Source organism: Hemitrygon akajei, chromosome 7 (genome assembly GCF_048418815.1).
Source record: "Hemitrygon akajei chromosome 7, sHemAka1.3, whole genome shotgun sequence".
Lineage (NCBI taxonomy): Eukaryota > Metazoa > Chordata > Chondrichthyes > Myliobatiformes > Dasyatidae > Hemitrygon > Hemitrygon akajei.
In genome coordinates, this window is record NC_133130.1 from 117,639,934 (window position 1) to 117,666,617 (window position 26,684).

A 26,684-nucleotide genomic window follows, 5' to 3' on the forward strand; every position below is an offset into this window, starting at 1 on the left:
TCAGATGTGGAGGGGAATTCAGCTGTTCCCATCATCCGTGGCACTCACTAGATAGCCCATGGGACTGGAGTCCTCATGGGGCAGGCTCCCCACATGGAGCAGGTACCCTGCACTGAGCCAGTCCCCACAAGGATCAGGTCACATGCACAAAGCAGGTCCCCCACATGGAGCTGGTCCCCTCACATGGAGCAGGTCCCCCACACAGAGCTGGTCCCCCACAGAGCAGGCCCTCACACGGAGCTGGTCCTCTCACAGAGCAGGTCCCCCACACGGAGCTGGTCCCTCACAGAGAGGTCCCCCACATGGAGCAGTTCCCCAAACGAAGCTGATCTCCTCACAGTGCCAGTCTCCATACATAAAGGCGCACACACACACACACACACACACACACACACACACACACACACACACACACACACACACACACACACACACACACACACACACACACACACACACACACACACACACACACACATGGTACTTTCACCTGTCGTCTCTGCCCTGTCCCCACAAGGGTTTTCTAGTTCTGATCCCCACTGGGCAATCACGGAAACACGGTGTGCAGTTGTGAACTTCAGCACGAAACGCTGTAGGTGTACTCACGGAGACAGGAGGGGCAGCACTCGCCCTCGATGAAGGAGGGGCTGGCACACGACACAGGAGGGCAGGTGATTCGGCCACAGATGATACTGAAGTCCTGTACAAAGGTAAACAGAACCATTATCTCACACAGGAATGACCCAGAAATGCCTCAAACAGAACCATTATCCCTCATAAGGAATACTCGAGATATGCCTCCAAACAGAATCACTACCTCCAGACAAAGAAGTACAGGTGGCCCCCATTTATTGAACGTTCACTTTACGACAACTCGCTGTTACGAAAGACATACATTAATACCTGTTTTCGCTAACCAAAGAGGATTTTCGCTTTTACGAAAAAAAGACGCCCGCTTTATATGTGTGTTTACCCCGAGAAAGACTACCATGACCGTGAAGCCTTGTGCGGGCAGTTGTGTGCGCATGTGTGTACGTGCTGAATTTTTTCTCCAAATCGATTTTGGCTTCCCGATTCTGATAAGTGAAACTACACCATACATACAATATATAGGCTGTGTATTTATCATATCATTCCTGCTTTTACTATATGTTCGTGTTATTTTAGGTTTTGTGTGTTATTTGGTTTGATTTGGTAGGTTTTTTTTTAGGTCTGGGAACACTCAAAATTTTTTCCCATATAAATTAATGGTAATTGCTTCTTCACTTTACGACATTTCGGCTTACAAACGGTTTCATAGGAACGCTGTACCTTCGGATAGCGGGGGAAACCTGTACATGCAAACTGGACAGGGAATCTTCCAGTGGGGCTATCCCAATGGGTCCAATATTTTCAACTTCTTACTGTCATCAAAGAGGAGCAGGGATGAGAAATCAGGGAGAGGGGACGGGAATCTTGGGGGAGAGGGGATGGGAATCTTGGAGCCGGGGAGATGACAATCTCAGGAGGGATGAGTCAGAAATTCAGGACAGAGGGTTTGCGGATTTTGGGTGAAGAGATAATACAGGAATCTCAGGGGAAACGTTACGGGAATCTCAGGGGAGAGGAGACCAGGTGTCTCGGGGGAGAGGATTAGGGAATCTCAGGGACGAGAGGACAGGGATCTCAGGGGAGAGGAAGAAATTTTAAGCAAGATCTGATGCGGGTAAGCAGTTTTACACAGAGATTGGCTGATCTGGAACCCACTGCCAGAGGATGTGATGGAATCAGATATAGTTACTACCCTTAAGGGAAGTCCAGACAGGCACTTAAACAGGCATATTGAAGGATACCAAGCTAATGCAGGCACAGGATTATTACTGATGTGAAAACGGTTAGTAAGGATCTGACAGGCTGATAGGTTTAGTTCAGTACAACTCTACGATCTCTCACAACATGCTGCGGTCACAGGGAAGCAGCATCCATCATTGAGGACCCCCACCGTCCAGGCCATGCTCTCTTCTTGCTGCTGCCTCAGGAAGAAGGTACAGGAGCCTCAGGACTCACACCATCAGGTTCAAGAACATCTATTGCACTCAGTCATCAGGCTCTTGAACCAGAGGAGATAACTTCACTCGCCCCATCACTGAACTGTTCCTGCAACCTGTGGACGCACTTTCAAGGAGTCTTCATCTCACGTTCCTGATATTTATTGCTAATTTATTATTATAATCATTATTAATTTTATTTCTGTATTTTCATAGCTGATTTTTGCACTTTGATTGTTTGTCAGAACTGTTGAGAGCGGTCTTTCATTGATTCAACTGTGCTTCTTGCATTTGCTATATTCAGCAGGTCGAAAAACATCTGTAGTTGGGGAAGGAATTGTCGACATTTCAGGTCCAAACTCTGAACCATGACTTATATGCCTGCAATGGGTTGCCGGAGGAGGGGATCGAGGCAAGTACAATTGTGATGTTTAAGAGACTTTTGGATCAGTACTGGGAGGGGAAGGGCTTGGAGGGCTGTGGTCCGAACAAGAGGAACTGGAACTAGCAAGGAGGATGCTGTGGCTGGCATGAATCAGATGGGCTGAAGAACCCATTACTGTGCTGTGTTATTCTGGAGGTGAGGTGTAGAGGTTTAGCTGGCTGCTCACTGTGCAGAACCTACTCTTTCCTTGGCATTACATGGACTGCAAAGAAAAGAGCCATCAGGATCGTCACAGAGGCTGTTGAGAGAGATTCTAGATGGCTATGAATCAAGAGGTGTGACCTGTGGACCAGTGCTGCTGGGACATTAGCCAGGGCCTGATCACCCCTGGTCTGATGTTGAAAAACGCGAATCAGCCGATGAGCACCGGTTACATCACCGATGATGTGTCCCAGCACATCCTAGGATGTACCTCAGCATCATAAGCTCTGGCTCAGCCAGTGACACCCAGGAATAGTCTGGGTGACAAACAACGGCAGGTAGGTGACTACTGGAGATACCATTGGCAGCTTGGAAGGACGGCAACTGGGACAGGAAGGGCTAGCACCGCAACCGGCATCTTCTGAGAGGGAGAAACCCTACACGCTACAGAGGGACCTGCAGAGGCATACTCCCAGGGGAGCCCGGGGGTCAGGTGGATGAGCAGCTTGCCAGGACCGACCTAAGGATGCCAACCTTCGCAAACAGATCATCGATGACGAGTGAGAGGTGCATCTGTCTGCAAGATCTGTAGGAAGCTGCGTGGCCTAAAAATACATCAGGCCAAGCTGAAATGGCGGGAAAGAAGAGAGTGTTACAGTGCTCAGGATTCACTCCTGGTGAGTTGCAGAAGGAACCTGGCCTAGAATCAGCCCACAGTGTCCAGAACCTCCAAATGCCAGAAGCTCCCACTCCAGGCAGAGTGGCAGGTCAAGTGGCCTCCAGCAAACCATCGGAGGAATGGCTGCAGTTTAAGGAAGACATAGTCCATATCATTGAGGCAATAACCAAGGGAGATGTCGATTGATGACTCCAGACCATGTCAACTATCATTGTCAGCTTTGCTACTGAGAGATTCGGTCTAGTTCATGGTTTCCCGGACAAGAGAATTGCTGCGTATAGAGTTTTCGGCAGTAATTGAGATCCAGACAGGCAGGAAGTGGAAGGCCCAGGATGCAGTGGAGACAGCTGAGTCACAGGGACAGTGATATCTGGTCAGATGGGGCTGGGTACTGTCCCTTCAACCTGCTTCGACAGGGCCGTGGACAGGGACAGATGCAAACTGGTCCAGGAGGAGGTGTGGGCAGCCGTTGAGCAAGTGCATACCACCAGGATGGTGGGAATGGGACAGCAGGGAGCTTGGACAAGATGGGAGGGTGTGCTGAAGTGGAAGATCTCCCGGTCCAACATCTGTCAGGCTGAACCCCAGTGCCGTCTAATCCAGTGAACATATTGCTTGGGGCAAAAGTGAGGCACCATCATGTCCTCTCTGCCCTGGCAGAGGGACCCTGCAGCTTATAGCGTATAGAATCCTGTGCCGAACCAGCTAAAAAGCAAATCAAAAACACCCAAACACTAATCCCTCCTACCTACACCGGTCCATATCCCTCATCTTCCTTTCATCCATGTGCCTATCCAATTGTCTCTTAAAAGCCTCGACTGAGAGACATTTTGACATCCTCAGCCACTGGCACCGTGACCAGCCTCTGAAGGCAGTGGCAGAAAGTCTCTCCTCGGCCATTAACAACAATAGGCACCCCCATCAACTCAGAAAGCCCATAGCTTTTGTCAAAGCTGGAGACCTACCACAGATCACCAACAGGCTTGCTCACCATGGCGTCTGAATGGCAACTGAAAGTCCATCTTGGCAAGCAATTGAAGATCCCTGGCTTCATCACATCATCATCCCTGAGGTCAGACGTGGTCATTTTGTCAGAAACCTCAAAGCAGTCGGTCATGCTAGAGCTGACAGTTGCTTGGGAAGACCGGACTGAGGAGACCAAATACCAGGAACTGGTAGATCAGTGGCAGAGATAGGGGTGGAGAGCATGATGTGAGCCTGTAGAGGTGGGGTGTAGAGGTTCAGCCGGCTGTTCACTCTGCAGACCCTACTCTCTCTTTGGTATTACAGGGGCTGCAAAGAAAAGAGCCATCAGCACCGTCACAAAGGCTGTGGACAAGAAGAGTGACCCATGGACCAGTGCTGCTGCGACACAAGCTGTGGCCTGATCACCTGGGTGAGGCTGTCCGATGTTGAAAGGCCCCAGGTTACGTCATTGATGATGTGTCCCAACACATCCTTGATATATCTCAGCAATAAGACTATGACCATTAATTAGCTTTCAGCTTTATTTAATTGTCACATGTACGTTGGAACATACAGTGAAATATGTCGTTTGCTACAAGTTAATTCACATCGGCGAGGGATTGCGCTAGGCAGCCTGCAGGTATCACCACATTTCTGATGCCAGCTCACTAACCCTAACCTGCATGACTTTAGAATTTGGGTAGAAACTGGAGCCCCCAGAGGAAGCACTCATGGTCACAGGGAGAATGTACAAACTCCTTACAGATAGCAGCAAGAAATGAGCCCTGATCTTACAGCTATCGCTGTAAAGCATTACGCTAACTGCTGCACTACTGGGACACCTTCTGAGGTCCATTTCGGATATAGCTGTGCCCTGGCACAGGTTTGGCCATGGTCCTGGCTGAATGCCCAACATCTCCTCATGACATCTATCAAACCCTCCACCAAAAACTTTCACTCAGTGGCCACCTGTACGCCTGCTCGCTAACGCAAATCATGTGACAGCAACTCAACGCATGAAAGCATGCAGGCATGGTCAAGAGGTTCAGTTGTTGTTCAGATCAAACAGCAGGAAGGGGAAGAAATGTGATCTCAATGAGTTTGACCGTGGAATGATTGTTGGTGCCAGGCAGGGTAGTTTGAGTGTCTCAGAAACTGCTAATCTCCTGGGATTTTCACGCACAAGTCTCTAGACTTTACAGAAAATGTTGTGAAAAGCAGTTCTGTGAGTGAAATGCCTTGTTAATGAGAGAGGTCAGAGGAGAATGTCAGACTGGTTCAAGTTGACAGGAAGGTGACGGTAACTCAAATAACCACACGTTACAACAGAGGTGTGCAGAAGAGCTTCTCTGAACACACAACACATCGAACCTTGAAGTGGATGGCACAGCAGCAGAAACCCCCCAAAATATGCTCAGTGGCCACTTTATTAGATAAAGGAGGTACAGGAAAAAGTTACTGCTGAGTGCATCTCCACCCAAAAGAAAATCTGGCTCTGTTTCCAGATGACAGAATTCCCTACACGAGTTCCCAGTAACTGTGTCTGTTCAAAGACTCTCTCCAAGTCAATGACACATTCTCAGGCTCAACAGCTCGGATCATCTTCCAGCAAAAGTTTGTTTTTATCCTCAAACTCAGTCTGCTCCCAATTATCTGTTTCTCTGAATGAATTTTTATGGCATCAGACTGAGTCGCATATTAAACACTGAAGAGTTTCCTGATTCTTAACATGTGGCATTGAGCAAGTATGACTAATAGTTGAAGGAATTAAACCTCATCATGCACGCTTAAAGAAAATGTCATTTGAGTTCAGCACTTTGATTAGCTATACCTATTGGCACCCAGTTTTATGCTTAGTTGCCTGCTATTCAGATTGACAATGTGCTCAGTATTGTAACATAAAGGAATTGTAATTGGATTATGATTGAGATACAAGAGGCCCACACCTTGTCAAAGGGTTTGCAGGCTTGTGTCCCTCAATGACCTGGAGAGCTACATTGACTAGAGTCAGGCCTTTGTGCTCTGACTATTGGTAGGGTCAACCAGGTCAAAGTGTAGAGGCCAGACTAAGGGTGGTCCACTGGCCCTCAGGATTTGGGGGATTCAGCTCAGGGCTAACAACCCTGACTGGAAAAACATGGTAAAAAATGGAAACAGCGAAGAAGAGTCCTTCTCCATCAGAGAGTGACTGCATTGACAGATAGAGATGGAGGACCTTCAGTGCCAGTGGTGTAATGGGTGCAAGTACAAGATCACAATCTACCTCATTATGGCCTTATTGTCTACCTGCAATGCCTCACCGCAACACGATATTCTGCATTCTGTTATTGGTTCTCTGTCATTCCCACCGTGGACGGCATCTATAGGAGGCATTGCCTCAAGAAGGCAAGATCCATCATTAAAGATTTCCACTGCCCGGGCCATGACAAATTCTCACAGCTGGAGGCTTGAACTCCCACGCCTCCAGGTTCTAGAACAGCTACTTCCCTTCAACTATTCGATTCCGGAACAAACTGTCCAAACCCAAGTCATCAGCAGAATTAACAACACCATGACTATTCTGGTCACTTTGCATCAAAATAGATCTTGCAGTGAGGCTTGATGGCCCACATTGTACCTCAATAAATAAATAAAATTGTGATTGTCTTGTGAATATGTGCTCATGATGTTGCGACAATTAAGGTTTCCATTGCACACGTGCATCCATGTATTTATTCATATGGCAATAAACTTGACATTGACTTTAGATTTTGGTTTTCCCTTGTACTGCCTCAATACAATGATGTAATGAATGGCTGCAATGAATCGCACGCGCCAGTACATGTGCCATTAATAACCAGGTTTATGAACTTTGGTATGTAAACAAACTACATGTAAACAATGAGGGAATAGGGGGCCATGGCAGCGAAGCAGTTAGAGTGAAGCTGTTACAGTGCCAGCAGCCTGTGTTCAATTCCACCGTCAGTAAACCATGTTCAATTCCACCGTCAGCAACCCCTGTTCAATTCCACCATCAGCAACCCGTGTTCAATTCCACCGTCAGCAACCCGTGTTCAATTCCACCATCAGTAAACAATGTTCAATTCCACCGTCAGCAACCCCTGTTCAATTCCACCATCAGCAACCCGTGTTCAATTCCACGGTCAGTAAACCATGTTCAATTCCACCATCAGTAAACCATTTTCAATTCCACCGTCAGCAACCCGTGTTCAATTCCACGGTCATTAAACCATGTTCAATTCCACCGTCAGCAACCCGTGTTCAATTCCACGGTCAGTAAACCGTGTTCAATTCCACCGTCAGCAACCCGTGTTCAATTCCACCGTCAGCAACACGTGTTCAATTCCACCGTCAGTAAACCGTGTTCAATTCCACCGTCAGCAACCCGTGTTCAATTCCACCGTCAGCAACCCGTGTTCAATTCCACCGTCAGTAACCCCCGTTCAATTCCACCGTCAGTAAACCGTGTTCAATTCCACCGTCAGCAACCAGTGTTCAATTCCACCATCAGCAACCCGTGTTCAATTCCACCGTCAGTAACCCCTGTTCAATTCCACCGTCAGCAACCCGTTCAATTCCACCATCAGCAACCCCTGTTCAATTCCACCATCAGCAACCCGTGTTCAATTCCACCGTCAGCAACCCGTGTTCAATTCCACCATCAGTAAACAATGTTCAATTCCACCATCAGCAACCCGTGTTCAATTCCACGGTCAGTAAACCATGTTCAATTCCACCATCAGTAAACCATTTTCAATTCCACCGTCAGCAACCCGTGTTCAATTCCACGGTCATTAAACCATGTTCAATTCCACCGTCAGCAACCCGTGTTCAATTCCACGGTCAGTAAACCGTGTTCAATTCCACCGTCAGCAACCCGTGTTCAATTCCACCGTCAGCAACCCGTGTTCAATTCCACCGTCAGTAAACCGTGTTCAATTCCACCGTCAGCAACCCGTGTTCAATTCCACCGTCAGTAACCCCTGTTCAATTCCACCGTCAGTAAACCGTGTTCAATTCCACCGTCAGCAACCAGTGTTCAATTCCACCATCAGCAACCCGTGTTCAATTCCACCGTCAGTAACCCCTGTTCAATTCCACCGTCAGCAACCCGTTCAATTCCACCATCAGCAACCCCTGTTCAATTCCACCATCAGCAACCCGTGTTCAATTCCACCGTCAGCAACCCCTGTTCAATTACACCCCAGCAACCCGTGTTCAATTCCACCATCAGCAACCCGTGTTCAATTCTACCCCAGCAACCCGTGTTCAATTCCACCGTCAGTAACCCCTGTTCAATTCCACCGTCGGCAAGCCGTGTTCAATTCCACCGTCGGCAACCCGTGTTCAATTCCACCGTCAGCAACCCGTGTTCAATTCCACCATCAGCAACCCCTGTTCAATTCTACCATCAGCAACCCCTGTTTAATTCCACCGTCAGTAACCCCTGTTCAATTCCATCGTCAGCAACCCGTGTTCAATTCCATCGTCAGCAACCCCTGTTCAATTCCACCATCAGCTATTATGTACAATTCCACCATCAGCAAACCCTGTTCAATTCTACCATCAGCAACCCCTGTTCAATTCCACCGTCAGCAACCCGTGTTCAATTCCACCGTCAGCAACCCGTGTTCAATTCCACCGTCAGCAACCCGTGTTCAATTCCATCGTCAGCAACCCCTGTTCAATTCCACCATCAGCTATTATGTTCAATTCCACCATCAGCAACCCCTGTTCAATTCTACCATCAGCAACCCCTGTTCAATTCCACCGTCAGCAACCCCTGTTCAATTCCACCGTCAGTAACCCCTGTTCAATTCCACCGTCAGCAACCCGTGTTCAATTCCACCCCAGCAACCCGTGTTCAATTCCACCGTCAGCAACCCGTGTTCAATTCCACCGTCAGTAACCCGTGTTCAATTCCACCGTCAGTAACCCCTGTTCAATTCCACCGTCAGCAACCCCTGTTCAATTCCACCATCAGCAACCCGTGTTCAATTCCACCGTCAGCAACCCCTGTTCAATTACACCCCAGCAACCCGTGTTCAATTCCACCATCAGCAACCCGTGTTCAATTCTACCCCAGCAACCCGTGTTCAATTCCACCGTCAGCAACCCCTGTTCAATTCCACCGTCGGCAAGCCGTGTTCAATTCTACCGTCGGCAACCCGTGTTCAATTCCACCGTCAGCAACCCGTGTTCAATTCCACCATCAGCTATTATGTTCAATTCCACCATCAGCAACCCCTGTTCAATTCTACCATCAGCAACCCCTGTTTAATTCCACCGTCAGTAACCCCTGTTCAATTCCATCGTCAGCAACCCGTGTTCAATTCCATCGTCAGCAACCCCTGTTCAATTCCACCATCAGCTATTATGTACAATTCCACCATCAGCAAACCCTGTTCAATTCTACCATCAGCAACCCCTGTTCAATTCCACCGTCAGCAACCCGTGTTCAATTCCACCGTCAGCAACCCGTGTTCAATTCCATCGTCAGCAACCCCTGTTCAATTCCACCATCAGCTATTATGTTCAATTCCACCATCAGCAACCCCTGTTCAATTCTACCATCAGCAACCCCTGTTCAATTCCACCGTCAGCAACCCCTGTTCAATTCCACCGTCAGTAACCCCTGTTCAATTCCACCGTCAGCAACCCGTGTTCAATTCCACCCCAGCAACCCGTGTTCAATTCCACCGTCAGCAACCCGTGTTCAATTCCACCGTCAGCAACCCGTGTTCAATTCCACCCCAGCAACCCGTGTTCAATTCCACCGTCAGCAACCCGTGTTCAATTCCACCCCAGCAACCCGTGTTCAATTCCACCGTCAGCAACCCGTGTTCAGTTCCACCGTCAGCAACCCCTGTTCAGTTCCACCGTCAGCAACCCGTGTCAATTCCACCGTCAGCAACCCGTGTTCAATTCCACCGTCAGCAACCCGTGTTCAATTCCACCGTCAGTAACCCGTGTTCAATTCCACCGTCAGTAACCCCTGTTCAATTCCACCGTCAGCAACCCCTGTTCAATTCCACCGTCAGCAACCCGTGTTCAATTCCACCGTCAGCAACCCGTGTTCAATTACACCGTCAGCAACCCCTGTTCAATTCCACCGTCAGCAACCCGTGCTCAATTCCACCGTCAGCAACCCGTGTTCAATTCCATCGTCAGCAACCCGTGTTCAATTACACCATCAGTAACCCCTGTTCAATTCCACCGTCAGCAACTCGTGTTCAATTCCACCGTCAGCAACCCGTGTACAATTTCACCTCAACAACCCTTGTTCTTTTCACCATCAGCAACCTGTGTTGAATTCCACCCCAATAACTCATGTTCAATTACACCGTCAAAAACCCGTGTACAATTCAACCCCAGCAAACCATGTTCAATTCCATCATAAGTAACCCGTGTTCAATTCCACTCCAGCAATCTACGTTCAATTCTACCATCCACAAACAGTGTTCAATTTAACCCCAGGAACCCGTGTTCAATTCCACCTTCTGTAACCCGTGTTAAATTTCATCGTCAGCAACCCGTGTTCAATTCCACCACAACAACTCATGTTCAATCCCACCCAAAAACTCGTGTTTAATTACACTGTCAAAGACCCGTGTTCAATTCAACCATCCCCAAACCATGTTCAATTCAACACCAGAACTCGTGTTCAATTCTGTCAGCAACCCGTGTTCAATTCTACCATCAGCAACCCGTGTTCAATTCCACCCCAACGATCCGTCTTCAATTCTACCATTAATTACCCCTGTTCAATACACAGTCAGCAACCCGTGTTCAATTCCACCGTCAGCAACCCGCGTTCAATTACACCATCCGCAACCCGTGTTCAATTACACCGCAAACAGCCCGTGTTCAATTACACCGCAAACAGCCCGTGTTCAATTACACTGCAAACAAACCCTGTTCAATTTCAGTCAGCAACCCGAGTTCAATTCCAACAATAGCAAACCATGTTCAATTGCTCCCCAACAAATGGTGTTCAATTCTATTGTCCGCAACCTGTGTTCATTTCCACTGTTAGCAACCTGCGTTTAATTCCATGCCTGCAAACTGTGTTCATTTCCACTGTCAGCAACCCGTGTTCGTTTCCACCGTCATCAACCCGTGTTCGTTTCCACCATCCGCAACCCGTGTTCGTTTCCACCATCCGCAACCCGTGTTCACTTCCACCATCCGCAACCCGTGTTCACTTCCACCGTCATCAACCCGTGTTCAATTCCACCATCCGCAACCCGTGTTCGTTTCCACCATCCGCAACCCGTGTTCACTTCCACTGTCATCAACCCGTGTTCAATTCCAACAACAGCAACCCCTGTTCAATTTCACCATTTGTAACCTGTTTTCAATTCCACCGTCATCAACCCATGTTCAATTCCACCGTTAACAAACCATAGAACCATTGAACCATAGAACATTACATCACAGAAACAGGCCCTTCGGCCCTTCTTGCCTGTGCCAAACCATTTTTCTGCCTAGTCTCACTGACCTGAACCTGGACCATATCCCTCCATGCCCCTCTCATCCATGTACCTGTCCAAGTTTTTCTTAAATGTTAAAAGTGAGCCCACATTTACTACTTCATCTGGCAGCTCATTCCACACTCCCACCACTCTCTGTGTGAAGTAGCCCCCCCCCCCCCCATGTTCCCTTTAAACTTTTCCCACTTCACCCTTAACCCATGTCCTCTGGTTTATTTTTCCTTCCCTGGCCTCAGTGGAAAAAGCCTGCTTGCATTCACTCTATCTATACCCATCATAATTTTATATACCTCTATCAAGTCTCCCCTCATTCTTCTACACTCCAGGGAATAAAGTCCTAACCTATTCAACCTTTCTCTGTAACTCAGTTTCTCAAGTCCCGGCAACATCCTTGTAAACCATCTCTGCACTCTTTCAACCTTATTAATATCCTTCCTGTAATTAGGTGACCAAAACTGCTCACAATACTCCAAATTCAGCCTCACCAATGTCTTATACAACCTCACCATTACATTCCAACTCTTATACGCAACTGTTTGATTTATAAAGGCCAATGTACCAAAAGCTCTTTTTACAACAATATCAACCTGTGATGCCACTTTTAGGGAATTTTGTATCTGTATTCCCAGATCCCTCTGTTCTACTGCACTCCTCAGTGTCCTACCATCTACCTTGTATGTTCTACCTTGGTTTGACCTTCCAAAGTGCAATACCTCACACTTGTCTGTATTAAACTCCATCTGACATTTTCAGCCCATTCCTCCGACTGGTCCAAATCCCTCTGCAAGCTTTGAAAACCTTCCTCACTGTCCACTACACCTCCAATCTTTGTATCATCAGCAAATTTGCTGAACCAATTTACCACATTATCATCCAGATCATTGATATAGATGACAAATAACAATGGACCCAGCACTGATCCCTGTGGCACACCACTAGCCCCAGTCCTCCACTCAGAGAAGCAATCCTCCACTACCACTCTCTGGCTTCTCCCACTGAGCCAATGTCTAATCCAATTTACTACCTCACCATGTATACATAGCGACTGAATCTTCCTAACTAACCTCCCATGCGGGACCTTGTCAAAGGCCTTACTGAAGTCCAAGTATACAACATCCACTGCCTTCCCTTCATCCACTTTCCTGGTAACCTCCTCAAAAAACTCTAATAAATTGGTTAAACGTGACCTATCACGCATAAAGACGTGTTGACTCGCCCTGTCTATCCAAATACTTGTAGATCCTATCTCTCAGTACTCCTTCCAATAATTTACCTACTACCGACATCAAATTTACCGGCCTATAATTTCCTGGATTACTTTTAAGAGTCTTTTTTAAACAATGGAACAACATGAGCTATCCTCCAATCCTCCTGCACCTCAACCGTAGTTACTGTCATTTTAAATATATCTGCCAGGGCCCCTGCAATTTCAACTCTAGTCTCCTTCAAGGTCCGAGGGAATATCCTGTCAGGTCCTGGGGACTTAACTGCTCTGATTTGCCTCAAGATAGCAAGCACCTCCTCCTCTTCAATCTGTATAGGTTCCATGACCTCACTACCTGTTTGCCTTATTTCCATAGACTCCATGCCAGTTTCCTTAGTAAATACAGATGCAAAAACCCATTTAAGATCTCCCCCATTTCTTTTGGTTTTATACATAGCTGACCAATCTGATCTTTAAGAGGACCAATTTTATCCCTTACTATCCTTTTGCTCTTAACATACCTGTAGAAACTGTTAGCATTACCCTTCACCTTGACTGCCGAAGCAACCTCATGTCTTCTTTTAGCCCTCCTGATTTCTTTCTTAAGTTTTTTTGCACTTTTTATACTCCTCAAGCTCCTTATTTACTCGCTGTTGCCTATACGTTATACATCTCTCTTCTTCTTTATCAGAGTTCCAATATCCCTCGAGAACCAAGGTTCCTTATTCTTATTCATTTTGCCTTTAATCCTTACAGGAACGTACAAACTCTGCACTCTCAAAATTTCTCTTTAGATTTCTCACACTTAACAATCACATCCTTGCTAGAGAACAACCTGTTCCAATCCACACTTTTTAGATCCTTTTTAAATTTCACCATCCGCAACCCATGCTCAATTCCACCATCAGTAAGCCATGTTCAATTCCAACATCAGCAACCCGTGTTAAATTCCGTCAGCAACCCCTGTTCAATTCCGACAGCAAACCGTGTTCAATTCCATTATCAGCAACCTGCGTTCAATTCCACCGTCATCAACCCGCGTTCAATTCCACCGTCAGCAACCCGTGTTCAATTCCACCGTCACCAATCCGTGTTAAATTCCACCGTCAGCAACCTATCTTCAATTCCGACAGCAAACCGTGTTCAATTCCATTATCAGCAACCTGCGTTCAATTCCACCGTCATCAACCCGCGTTCAATTCCACCGTCAGCAACCCATGTTAAATTCCACCCCAGCAACCCATGTTCAATTCCACTGTCACCAATCCGTGTTCAATTCCATCGTCAGTAACCCGTGTTCAATTCCATCGTCAGTAACCCGTGTTCAATTCCACCGTCAGCAACCCGTGTTCAATTCCACCGTCAGCAACCTATCTTCAATTCCGACAGCAAACCGTGTTCAATTCCACCGTCATCAACCCGCGTTCAATTCCACTGTCACCAATCCGTGTTCAATTCCATCGTCAGTAACCCGTGTTCAATTCCATCGTCAGTAACCCATGTTCAATTCCACCTTCAGCAACCCGTGTTCAATTCCATCGTCAGTAACCCGTGTTCAATTCCACTTTCAGCAACCCTGGTTCAATTCCACCGTCAGCAACCAGTGTTCAATTTAACCCCAGCAAACTGTGTTCAATTCCATCCCAACAACCTATGTTCAATTCCACTGTCAGCACCCGTGTTCAATTCCAACAACAGCAACCAGTGTTCATTTCCACCGTCAACAACACATATTCATTTCCACCATCAGCTAGTTGTGTTCAATATCACCGTCAGCAAGCAGTGCTCAATTCCATCATCCACAACCCCTGTTCAATTCCACCATAAACAGCCTGTGTTCAATTCCATCATCAGCAAACTGTATTCAATTTCACAGACAGCAACCCATGTTCAATTCCACTATCAGCAGCCCGTGATCAATTCCACCCTAACGACCCATGTTCATTTCCACCGTCATCAACCCGTGTTCAATTCCAACAACAGCAAACCGTATTCAAATCTACTGTCACCAACCTGTGTTCAATTCCAACAACAGCAAACCATATTCAAATCTACTGTCAGCAACCCGTGTTCAATTCCATCCTCAGCAATGCGTGTTCAATTCCACCGTCAGCAACCCATGCTCAATTCAACCATCAGCAACCCGTATTCAATTCACCCCCAGCAACTCATGTTCAACACCCCCCCCCCCCTAAAACCCATGTTCAATTCCACCCTAGCAACCCGTATTTAATTCCAGTGGTCCCCAACCACTGGGCCGCAATGCTTGTGCTACCGGGCCGCGAGGGAACGATATGATTTGGCGATATGAAACGATACGAGTCAGCTGCACCTTTCCTCATTCCCTGTCACGCCCACTGTTGAACTTGAACGCCCGCGAGGTCATCAGTTGGTCATTAACCTACAACTACTCGATGAGTAAAAACAAACGTTGCTTGAGAGTTTCTTTGGAAGAGGTGGTAGGGGACATAAAAGGCCTAACGATGATGATAACGCAGAGACAGCTGAAGCCAAGACTGCAAAAACAGAAAGCTTCCTTCAACAGAAAATATGACGAGTCATACATAAAATAAGGCTTTCATTTGATCGGTGTCCTGCACGCTCCAAGCCCCCTGTGTGTGTTATGTGGAGACAAACTGTCTAATGAGGCAATGAAGCCCTCAAAACTGCTTTGACACCTTAAGTCCAAACGCCCTGCACTTAAAGACAAACCCGTTGAGTTTTTTGAACGGAAAAAACGTGGGCAAGCAGGCCAGAAGCAAGTGCTGAGAGCCACTGTCTCCACAAATGCTGCTGCTCTGAGAGCATCGTACTTAGTGGCCAGCCGTATTGCTAAGGCTAAGAAGCCTTTCACTGTTGGTGAAGAATTGATTCTACCTGCTGCCAGGGACATGTGCCGTAAACTGTTGGGAGAAGCTGCAGCTAACAAGATGGCACAGGTTTCTCTTTCAGCTACCTCAGTTTCAAGGAGAATCGATGACATAGCGGAGGACATCGAAGCACAGTTGTTGGAATGGCTTAACGAGTCACTATGTGACGAGGAGTGGATACCAAAACTCGCTTATCTGTGTGACATCTTCAACCTGCTCAATGAATTCAATTTGTCACTTCAGGGGAGAATGATAACTGCCTTCAAGTTGGCAGATAAAGCGTCTGCTTTCAAGGCCAAACTGGAACTGTGGGGACGGCGAGTGGACAGGGGCATATTTGACATGTTCCCAACATTAGCTGGGATTTTGGGAGAGACTGAGGCTGCACCGTCCTTCTCACAGCTGGTGCGCGATCACCTATCTTCGCTGTCGACAGAATTCGAGCGTTACTTCCCAACCGCAAATCATCCAGGACGTGCAAAGGAATGGGTCTGTGACCCATTTGTGAATATCCCCGGTGAATCATCCATGTCAGCACGAGAAGAATATAGATAGATAGATAGATAGATAGATACTTTATTCATCCCCATGGGGAAATTCAACTTTTTTTCCAATGTCCCATACACTTGTTGTAGCAAAACTAATTACATACAATACTTAACTCAGTAAAAAAATATGATATGCATCTAAATCACTATCTCAAAAAGCATTAATAATAGCTTTTAAAAAGTTCTTAAGTCCTGGCGGTAGAATTGTAAAGCCTAATGGCATTGGGGAGTATTGACCTCTTCATCCTGTCTGAGGAGCATTGCATCGATAGTAACCTGTCGCTGAAACTGCTTCTCTGTCTCTGGATGGTGCTATGTAGAGGATGTTCAGAGTTATCCATAATTGACCGTAGCCTACTCAGCGCCCTTCGCTCAGCTACCGATGTTAAACCCTCCAGTACTTTGCCCACGACAGAGCCCGCCTTCCTTACCAGCTTATTAAGACGTGAGGCGTCCCTCTTCTTAATGCTTCCTCCCCAACACGCCACCACAAAGAAGAGGGCGCTCTCCACAACTGACCTATAGAACATCTTCAGCATCTCACTACAGACATTGAATGACGCCAACCTTCTTAGGAAGTACAGTCGACTCTGTGCCTTCCTGCACAAGGCATCTGTGTTGGCAGTCCAGTCTAGCTTCTCGTCTAACTGTACTCCCAGATACTTGTAGGTCTTAACCTGCTCCACACATTCTCCATTAATGATCACTGGCTCCATATGAGGCCTAGATCTCCTAAAGTCCACCACCATCTCCTTGGTCTTGGTGATATTGAGACGCAGGTAGTTTGAGTTGCACCATATCACAAAGTCCTGTATCAGTTTCCTATACTCCTCCTCCTGTCCATTCCTGACACATCCCACTATGGCCGTGTCATCAGCGAACTTCTGCACATGGCAGGACTCCGAATTATATTGGAAGTCTGATGTGTACAGGGTGAACAGGACTGGAGAGAGTACGGTTCCCTGCGGCGCCCCTGTGCTGCTGACCACCGTGTCAGACCTACAGTCTCCCAACCGCACATACTGAGGTCTATCTGTCAAGTAGTCCACTATCCAATCCACCATGTGAGAGTCAACTCCTCGAGCCTGCAAATGACAGTGGGCTGAAAAGTATGTTTGACATAACATCTCTGCTGGCATTCTGGATCAAAGTCAAGGCTGAATATCCTGAGATAGCCATGAAAGCACTGAAAACGTTGCTTCCATTTCCAACATCATATCTCTGCGAAGCCGGGTTTTCTGCAATGAATGCAACAAAACCTAAATTGCAGAATAGACTGGACATAAGGAACCCCCTTCGAGTATCGCTGTCTGACATCACCCCTCAATGGGGCCGTCTTGTTGCAGGGAAACGAGCCCAGGGCTCCCACTGATTCAGCGATATTGGTGTGTTGCAATGATTTTATATGTTCATACAAGGAAAATATGTGCTGTGTGTTTAATATCCAAATGTTACTTAAAATGTTATGATGCTATTGACATAAGTGACATATAATTGACTGATCACTATATTCATGCGCTGTGTGTTTAATATTAAATTTGTTAGATAAACCCTTTAGAAATGAAATTGAGTGCATTAGCCACTTGTAAGTGACTTATAGTCGACTTATCACCTATATTCCGGTGGTGATTAACACCACCCCCCTCTCTGCCCCCCGTCGGACGGTCCACAAGAATATTGTCAATATTAAACCGGTCCACTGTGCAAAAAAGATTGGAAACCCCTGTTCAATTCCATCCCAGCGACCTGTGTTTAATTGCACCGTCAGCAACCCGTGTTCAATTCCCCCCCTGCTAGATGTGTTCATTTCCACAGTCAGCGACCGGTGTTCAATTCCACAGTCAGCGACCGGTGTCCATTTCCACAGTCAGCGACCCGTGTTCAATTCCACAGTCAGCGACCGGTGTCCATTTCCACAGTCAGCGACCGGTGTCCATTTCCACAGTCAGCGACCCGTGTTCAATTCCACAGTCAGCGACCGGTGTCCGTTTCCACAGTCAGCGACCGGTGTCCGTTTCCACAGTCAGCGACCGGTGTCCAATTACACAGTCAGCGACCGGTGTCCAATTCCACAGTCAGCGACCGGTGTCCTTTTCCACAGTCAGCGACCGGTGTCCAATTCCACAGTCCGCGACCGGTGTCCATTTCCACAGTCAGCGACCGGTGTCCAATTCCACAGTCAGCGACCGGTGTCCATTTCCACCGTCAGCGACCGGTGTCCATTTCCACAGTCAGCGACCGGTGTCCACTTCCACAGTCAGCGACCGGTGTCCATTTCCACAGTCAGCGACCGGTGTCCACTTCCACAGTCAGCGACCGGTGTCCATTTCCACCGTCAGCGACCGGTGTCCATTTCCACAGTCAGCTGTTCAATTCCACCGTCAGCTGTTCAATTCCACAGTCAGCGACCGGTGTCCATTTCCACAGTCAGCGACCGGTGTCCATTTCCACAGTCAGCGACCGGTGATCAATTCCACCGTCAGCTGTTCAATTCCACAGTCAGCGACCGGTGTCCATTTCCACAGTCAGCGACCGGTGTCCAATTCCACAGTCAGCGACCGGTGTCCAATTCCACAGTCAGCGACCGGTGTCCATTTCCACCGTCAGCGACCGGTGTCCATTTCCACCGTCAGCGACCGGTGTCCATTTCCACAGTCAGCTGTTCAATTCCACCGTCAGCTGTTCAATTCCACAGTCAGCGACCGGTGTCCATTTCCACAGTCAGCGACCGGTGTCCAATTCCACAGTCAGCGACCGGTGTTCAATTCCACAGTCAGCGACCGGTGTTCAATTCCACAGTCAGCGACCGGTGATCAATTCCACAGTCAGCGACCGGTGATCAATTCCACAGTCAGCGACCGGTGTCCAATTCCACAGTCAGCGACCGGTGTCCATTTCCACAGTCAGCGACCGGTGTCCAATTCCACAGTCAGCGACCGGTGTCCAATTCCACAGTCAGCGACCGGTGTCCATTTCCACAGTCAGCGACCGGTGTCCAATTCCACAGTCAGCGACCGGTGTCCAATTCCACAGTCAGCGACCGGTGTCCAATTCCACAGTCAGCGACCGGTGTCCATTTCCACAGTCAGCGACCGGTGTCCAATTCCACAGTCAGCGACCGGTGTCCATTTCCACAGTCAGCGACCGGTGTCCAATTCCACAGTCAGCGACCGGTGTCCATTTCCACAGTCAGCGACCGGTGTCCATTTCCACAGTCAGCGACCGGTGTTCAATTCCACAGTCAGCGACCGGTGTCCATTTCCACAGTCAGCGACCGGTGTCCAATTCCACAGTCAGCGACCGGTGTCCAATTCCACAGTCAGCGACCGGTGTCCATTTCCACAGTCAGCGACCGGTGTCCAATTCCACAGTCAGCGACCGGTGTCCATTTCCACAGTCAGCGACCGGTGTCCAATTCCACAGTCAGCGACCGGTGTCCATTTCCACAGTCAGCGACCGGTGTCCATTTCCACCGTCAGCGACCGGTGTCCATTTCCACAGTCAGCGACCGGTGTCCATTTCCACAGTCAGCGACCGGTGTCCAATTCCACAGTCAGCGACCGGTGTCCTTTTCCACAGTCAGCGACCGGTGTCCAATTCCACAGTCAGCGACCGGTGTCCAATTCCACAGTCAGCGACCGGTGTTCAATTCCACAGTCAGCGACCGGTGTCCATTTCCACAGTCAGCGACCGGTGTCCAATTCCACAGTCAGCGACCGGTGTCCAATTCCACAGTCAGCGACCGGTGTCCAATTCCACAGTCAGCGACCGGTGACCATTTCCACAGTCAGCGACCGGTGTCCAATTCCACAGTCAGCGACCGGTGTCCATTTCCACCGTCAGCGACCGGTGTCCATTTCCACAGTCAGCTGTTCAATTCCACCGTCAGCTGTTCAATTCCACAGTCAGCGACCGGTGTCCATTTCCACAGTCAGCGACCGGTGTCCATTTCCACAGTCAGCGACCGGTGTCCATTTCCACAGTCAGCGACCGGTGTCCAATTCCACAGTCAGCGACCGGTGTCCAATTCCACAGTCAGCGACCGGTGTCCAATTCCACAGTCAGCGACCGGTGTCCAATTCCACAGTCAGCGACCGGTGTCCAATTCCACAGTCAGCGACCAGTGTCCATTTCCACAGTCAGCGACCGGTGTCCAATTCCACAGTCAGCGACCAGTGTCCATTTCCACAGTCAGCGACCGGTGTCCAATTCCACAGTCAGCGACCGGTGTCCATTTCCACAGTCAGCGACCGGTGTCCATTTCCACAGTCAGCGACCGGTGTTCAATTCCACAGTCAGCGACCGGTGTCCATTTCCACAGTCAGCGACCGGTGTCCATTTCCACAGTCAGCGACCGGTGTCCATTTCCACAGTCAGCGACCGGTGTCCATTTCCACAGTCAGCGACCGGTGTCCATTTCCACAGTCAGCGACCGGTGTCCAATTCCACAGTCAGCGACCGGTGTCCATTTCCACAGTCAGCGACCGGTGTCCATTTCCACAGTCAGCGACCGGTGTCCATTTCCACAGTCAGCGACCGGTGTCCATTTCCACAGTCAGCGACCGGTGTCCAATTCCACAGTCAGCGACCGGTGTTCAATTCCACAGTCAGCGACCGGTGTCCATTTCCACAGTCAGCGACCGGTGTCCATTTCCACAGTCAGCGACCGGTGTCCATTTCCACAGCCAGCTGTTCAATTCCACAGTCAGCGACCGGTGTCCATTTCCACAGTCAGCTGTTCAATTCCACCGTCAGCTGTTCAATTCCACCGTCAGCGACCGGTGTCCATTTCCACAGTCAGTTGTTCAATTCCACAGTCAGTGACCGGTGTCCATTTCCACAGTCAGCGACCGGTGTCCATTTCCACAGTCAGCGACCGGTGTCCAATTCCACAGTCAGCGACCGGTGTCCATTTCCACAGTCAGCGACCGGTGTCCAATTCCACAGTCAGCGACCGGTGTCCATTTCCACAGTCAGCGACCGGTGTCCATTTCCACAGTCAGCGACCGGTGTCCATTTCCACAGTCAGCGACCAGTGTCCATTTCCACAGTCAGCGACCAGTGTTCAATTCCACAGTCAGCGACCAGTGTCCATTTCCACAGTCAGCGACCGGTGTCCATTTCCACAGTCAGCGACCAGTGTCCATTTCCACAGTCAGCGACCGGTGTCCATTTCCACAGTCAGCGACCGGTGTCCATTTCCACAGTCAGCGACCAGTGTTCAATTCCACAGTCAGCGACCGGTGTCCAATTCCACAGTCAGCGACCAGTGTCCATTTCCACAGTCAGCGACCGGTGTCCTTTTCCACAGTCAGCGACCGGTGTCCAATTCCACAGTCAGCGACCGGTGTCCATTTCCACAGTCAGTTGTTCAATTCCACAGTCAGCGACCAGTGTCCATTTCCACAGTCAGCGACCGGTGTCCTTTTCCACAGTCAGCGACCGGTGTCCAATTCCACAGTCAGCGACCGGTGTCCAATTCCACAGTCAGCGACCGGTGTCCTTTTCCACAGTCAGCGACCGGTGTCCATTTCCACAGTTAGCGACCAGTCTCCATTTCCACAGTCAGCGACCAGTGTCCTTTTCCACAGTCAGCGACCGGTGTCCAATTCCACAGTCAGCGACCGGTGTTCATTTCCACCGTCAGCGACCGGTGTCCATTTCCACCGTCAGCGACCGGTGTCCATTTCCACAGTCAGCTGTTCAATTCCACCGTCAGCTGTTCAATTCCACAGTCAGCGACCGGTGTCCATTTCCACAGTCAGCGACCGGGGTCCATTTCCACAGTCAGCGACCGGTGTCCAATTCCACAGTCAGCGACCGGTGTCCATTTCCACAGTCAGCGACCGGTGTCCAATTCCACAGTCAGCGACCGGTGTCCATTTCCACAGTTAGCGACCAGTCTCCATTTCCACAGTCAGCGACCAGTGTCCTTTTCCACAGTCAGCGACCGGTGTCCGTTTCCACAGTCAGCGACCGGTGTCCTTTTCCACCGTCAGCGACCGGTGTCCATTTCCACAGTCAGCTGTTCAATTCCACCGTCAGCTGTTCAATTCCACAGTCAGCGACCGGTGTCCATTTCCACAGTCAGCGACCGGGGTCCATTTCCACAGTCAGCGACCGGTGTCCAATTCCACAGTCAGCGACCGGTGTCCATTTCCACAGTCAGCGACCGGTGTCCAATTCCACAGTCAGCGACCGGTGTCCATTTCCACAGTTAGCGACCAGTCTCCATTTCCACAGTCAGCGACCAGTGTCCTTTTCCACAGTCAGCGACCGGTGTCCATTTCCACAGTTAGCGACCAGTCTCCATTTCCACAGTCAGCGACCAGTGTCCTTTTCCACAGTCAGCGACCGGTGTCCAATTCCACAGTCAGCGACCGGTGTCCATTTCCACCGTCAGCGACCGGTGTCCATTTCCACAGTCAGCGACCGGTGTCCAATTCCACAGTCAGCGACCAGTGTCCAATTCCACAGTCAGCGACCGGTGTCCATTTCCACAGTCAGCGACCGGTGTCCAATTCCACAGTCAGCGACCGGTGTCCATTTCCACAGTCAGCGACCGATGTCCATTTCCACAGTCAGCGACCGGTGTCCATTTCCACAGTCAGCGACCGGTGTCCATTTCCACAGTCAGCGACCGGTGTCCAATTCCACAGTCAGCGACCGGTGTCCATTTCCACAGTCAGCGACCGGTGTCCAATTCCACAGTCAGCGACCGGTGTCCATTTCCACAGTCAGCGACCGGTGTCCAATTCCACAGTCAGCGACCGGTGTCCTTTTCCACAGTCAGCGACCGGTGTCCATTTCCACAGTCAGCGACCGGTGTCCATTTCCACAGTCAGCGACCGGTGTCCATTTCCACAGTCAGCGACCGGTGTCCATTTCCACAGTTAGCGACCAGTCTCCATTTCCACAGTCAGCGACCAGTGTCCATTTCCAACATCAGAAATCCATGTTCCATTCCATCATCAGGAACCAGTGTTCATTTCTACCGTCAACAAATCGTATTCAATTCCACCATCAGCAATCTGTGTTCAATTTCAGCGGCCACTACCCATGTTGAATTCCACCCCAGCAACACTTGATCAATTTCATTGTCCACAAGCCGTGTTCAATTCCACCATCACCAACCTGTGTTCAATTACAACAACAGCAAACTGTATTCAAATCTACGGTCAGCAACCCGTGTTCAATTCAACCGTCAGCAACCCGTGTTCAATTCCACCGTCAGAAACCAGTGTTCAATTCCACCAACAGCAAACCTGTGTTCAATTCCACCAACAGCAAACCTGTGTTGAATTTCACTGTCACCATCCTGTGTTCAATTCCAACAACAGCAAACCATATTCAAATCTACCGTCAGCAACCCGTGTTCAATTCCACCGTCAGTAACCCGTGTTCAATTCCACCGTCAGTAACCCGTGTTCAATTCCACCGTCAGTAACCCCTGTTCAATTCCACCGTCAGTAACCCCTGTTCAATTCCACCGTCAGTAACCCCTGTTCAATTCCACCGTCAGCAACCACTGTTCAATTCCACCGTCAGTAACCCCTGTTCAATTCCACTGTCAGTAACCCCTGTTCAATTCCACCGTCAGCAACCCGTGTTCAATTCCACCGTCAGCAACCCGTGTTCAATTACACCGTCAGCAACCCGTGTTCAATTCCACCATCTGCAACCCGTGTTCAATTCCACCGTCAGCAACCTGTGTTCAATTCCACCGTCAGTAACTCGTGTTCAATTACACCTTCAGCAACCCCTGTTCAATTCCACCATCAGCAACCCCTGTTCAATTCCACCATCAGCAACCCCTGTTCAATTCCACCATCAGCAACCCGTGTTCAATTCCACCGTCAGCAACCCGTGTTCAATTCCACCGTCAGTAACTCGTGTTCAATTCCACCGTCAGTAACCCCTGTTCAATTCCACCGTCAGCAACCCTTGTTCAATTCCGACAGCAAACCGTATTCAATTCCATGGTCAACAAACCATGTTCAAATCCCCCGTCAGCAACCACTGTGCAATTCCACCGTCAGCAATCCGTGTTCAAATCCACCGTCAGCAACCCCTGTTCAATTCCACCGTCAGTAACCCGTTCAATTCCACCGTCAGTAACCCGTTCAATTCCACCGTCAGCAACCCGTTCAATTCCACCGTCAGTAACTCGTGTTCAATTCCACCGTCAGCAACCTGTTCAATTCCACCGTCAGTAACCCCTGTTCAATTCCACCATCAGCAACCCGTTCAATTCCACCGTCAGTAACTCGTGTTCAATTCCACCGTCAGTAACCCCTGTTCAATTCCACCGTCAGTAACCCCTGTTCAATTCCACCGTCAGCAACCCATGTTCAATTCCACCGTCAGCAACCCGTGTTCAATTCCACCGTCAGCAACCGCTGTTCAATTCCACCGTCAGTAACCCGTGTTCAATTCCACCGTCAGTAACCCCTGTTCAATTCCACCGTCAGCAACCCGTGTTCAATTCCACCGTCAGCAACCACTGTTCAATTCCACCGTCAGTAACCCCTGTTCAATTCCACCGTCAGTAACCCCTGTTCAATTCCACCGTCAGTAACCCCTGTTCAATTCCACCGTCAGCAACCCGTGTTCAATTCCACCGTCAGCAACCCGTGTTCAATTCCACCGTCAGTAACCCCTGTTCAATTCCACCGTCAGCAACCCCTGTTCAATTCCACCGTCAGTAACCCCTGTTCAATTCCACCGTCAGCAACCCGTGTTCAATTCCACCGTCAGCAACCCGTGTTCAATTCCACCGTCAGCAACCCCTGTTCGATTCCACTGTCAGCAACCTCTGTTCAATTCCACCATCAGTAACCCCTGTTCGATTCCACCATCAGTAACCCCTGTTCAATTCCACCGTCAGCAACCCCTGTTCAATTCCACCGTCAGCAACCCGTGTTCAATTCCACCGTCAGCAACCCGTGTTCAATTCCACCGTCAGCAACCCTTGTTCAATTCCTCTATTAGCAACCCGTGTTCAATTCCTCTATTAGCAACCCGTGTTCAATGACACCATCATACACCGTGGTCAATTCGACCGTCAGTAACCCGTGTTCAATTCCACCGTCAGCAACCCGTGTTCAATTCCTCTATTAGCAACCCGTGTTCAATTCCACCCCAACAACCTGTGTTCAATGACACCATCATAAACCGTGGTCAATTCGACCGTCAGCAACCCCTGTTCAATTCCACTGTTAGCAACCCACTTTCAATTCCACCAACAGTAAACCACATTCAATTACACCATCCGCAACCCCTGTTCAATTCCATCGTTAGCAACCCGCGTTCAATTCCATCGTTAGCAACCCGCTTTCAATTCCACCAACAGTAAACCACATTCAATTACACCATCCGCAACCCCTGTTCAATTCCATCGTTAGCAACCCGCGTTCAATTCCATCGTCAGCAACCCGCGTTCAATTCCATCATTAGCAACCCGCTTTCAATTCCACCAACAGTAAACCACATTCAATTACACCATCCGCAACCCCTGTTCAATTCCATCGTTAGCAACCCGCGTTCAATTCCATCATTAGCAACCCGCGTTCAATTCCATCATTAGCAACCCGCTTTCAATTCCACCAACAGTAAACCACATTCAATTACACCATCCGCAACCCCTGTTCAATTCCATCGTTAGCAACCCGCGTTCAATTCCATCATTAGCAACCCGCGTTCAATTCCATCGTTAGCAACCCGCTTTCAATTCCACCAACAGTAAACCACATTCAATTACACCATCCGCAACCCCTGTTCAATTCCATCGTTAGCAACCCGCGTTCAATTCCATCGTTAGCAACCCGCTTTCAATTCCACCAACAGTAAACCATATTCAATTACACCATCCGCAACCCCAGTTCAATTCCATCGTTAGCAACCCCTGTTCAATTCCATCGTTAGCAACCCGCTTTCAATTCCACCAACAGTAAACCACATTCAATTACACCATCCGCAACCCCTGTTCAATTCCATCGTTAGCAACCCGCGTTCAATTCCATCGTTAGCAACCCGCGTTCAATTCCATCGTTAGCAACCCGCTTTCAATTCCACCAACAGTAAACCATATTCAATTACACCATCCGCAACCCCTGTTCAATTCCATCGTTAGCAACCCCTGTTCAATTCCATCGTTAGCAACCCGCGTTCAATTCCATCGTTAGCAACCCGCGTTCAATTCCACCAACAGTAAACCATATTCAATTACACCATCCGCAACCCCTGTTCAATTCCATCGTTAGCAACCCGCGTTCAATTCCACCAACAGTAAACCACATTCAATTACACCAT

The 26,684-nt window shown here is 48.9% G+C and overlaps 1 protein-coding gene across 3 annotated transcripts in view; it reads right to left on the reverse strand.

Moving 5' to 3' along the window:
• LOC140730862 (thrombospondin-2-like) overlaps nt 1–26,684 on the reverse strand; it is a 219,461-nt gene that overhangs the window by 63,236 nt on the left and 129,541 nt on the right. For all 3 annotated transcript variants that reach the window (XM_073051832.1, XM_073051833.1, XM_073051835.1), the window contains exon 7: nt 607–700. In XM_073051832.1, the coding sequence (XP_072907933.1) occupies nt 607–700 (94 nt within the window). The remainder of the gene's footprint in view (nt 1–606; nt 701–26,684) is intronic.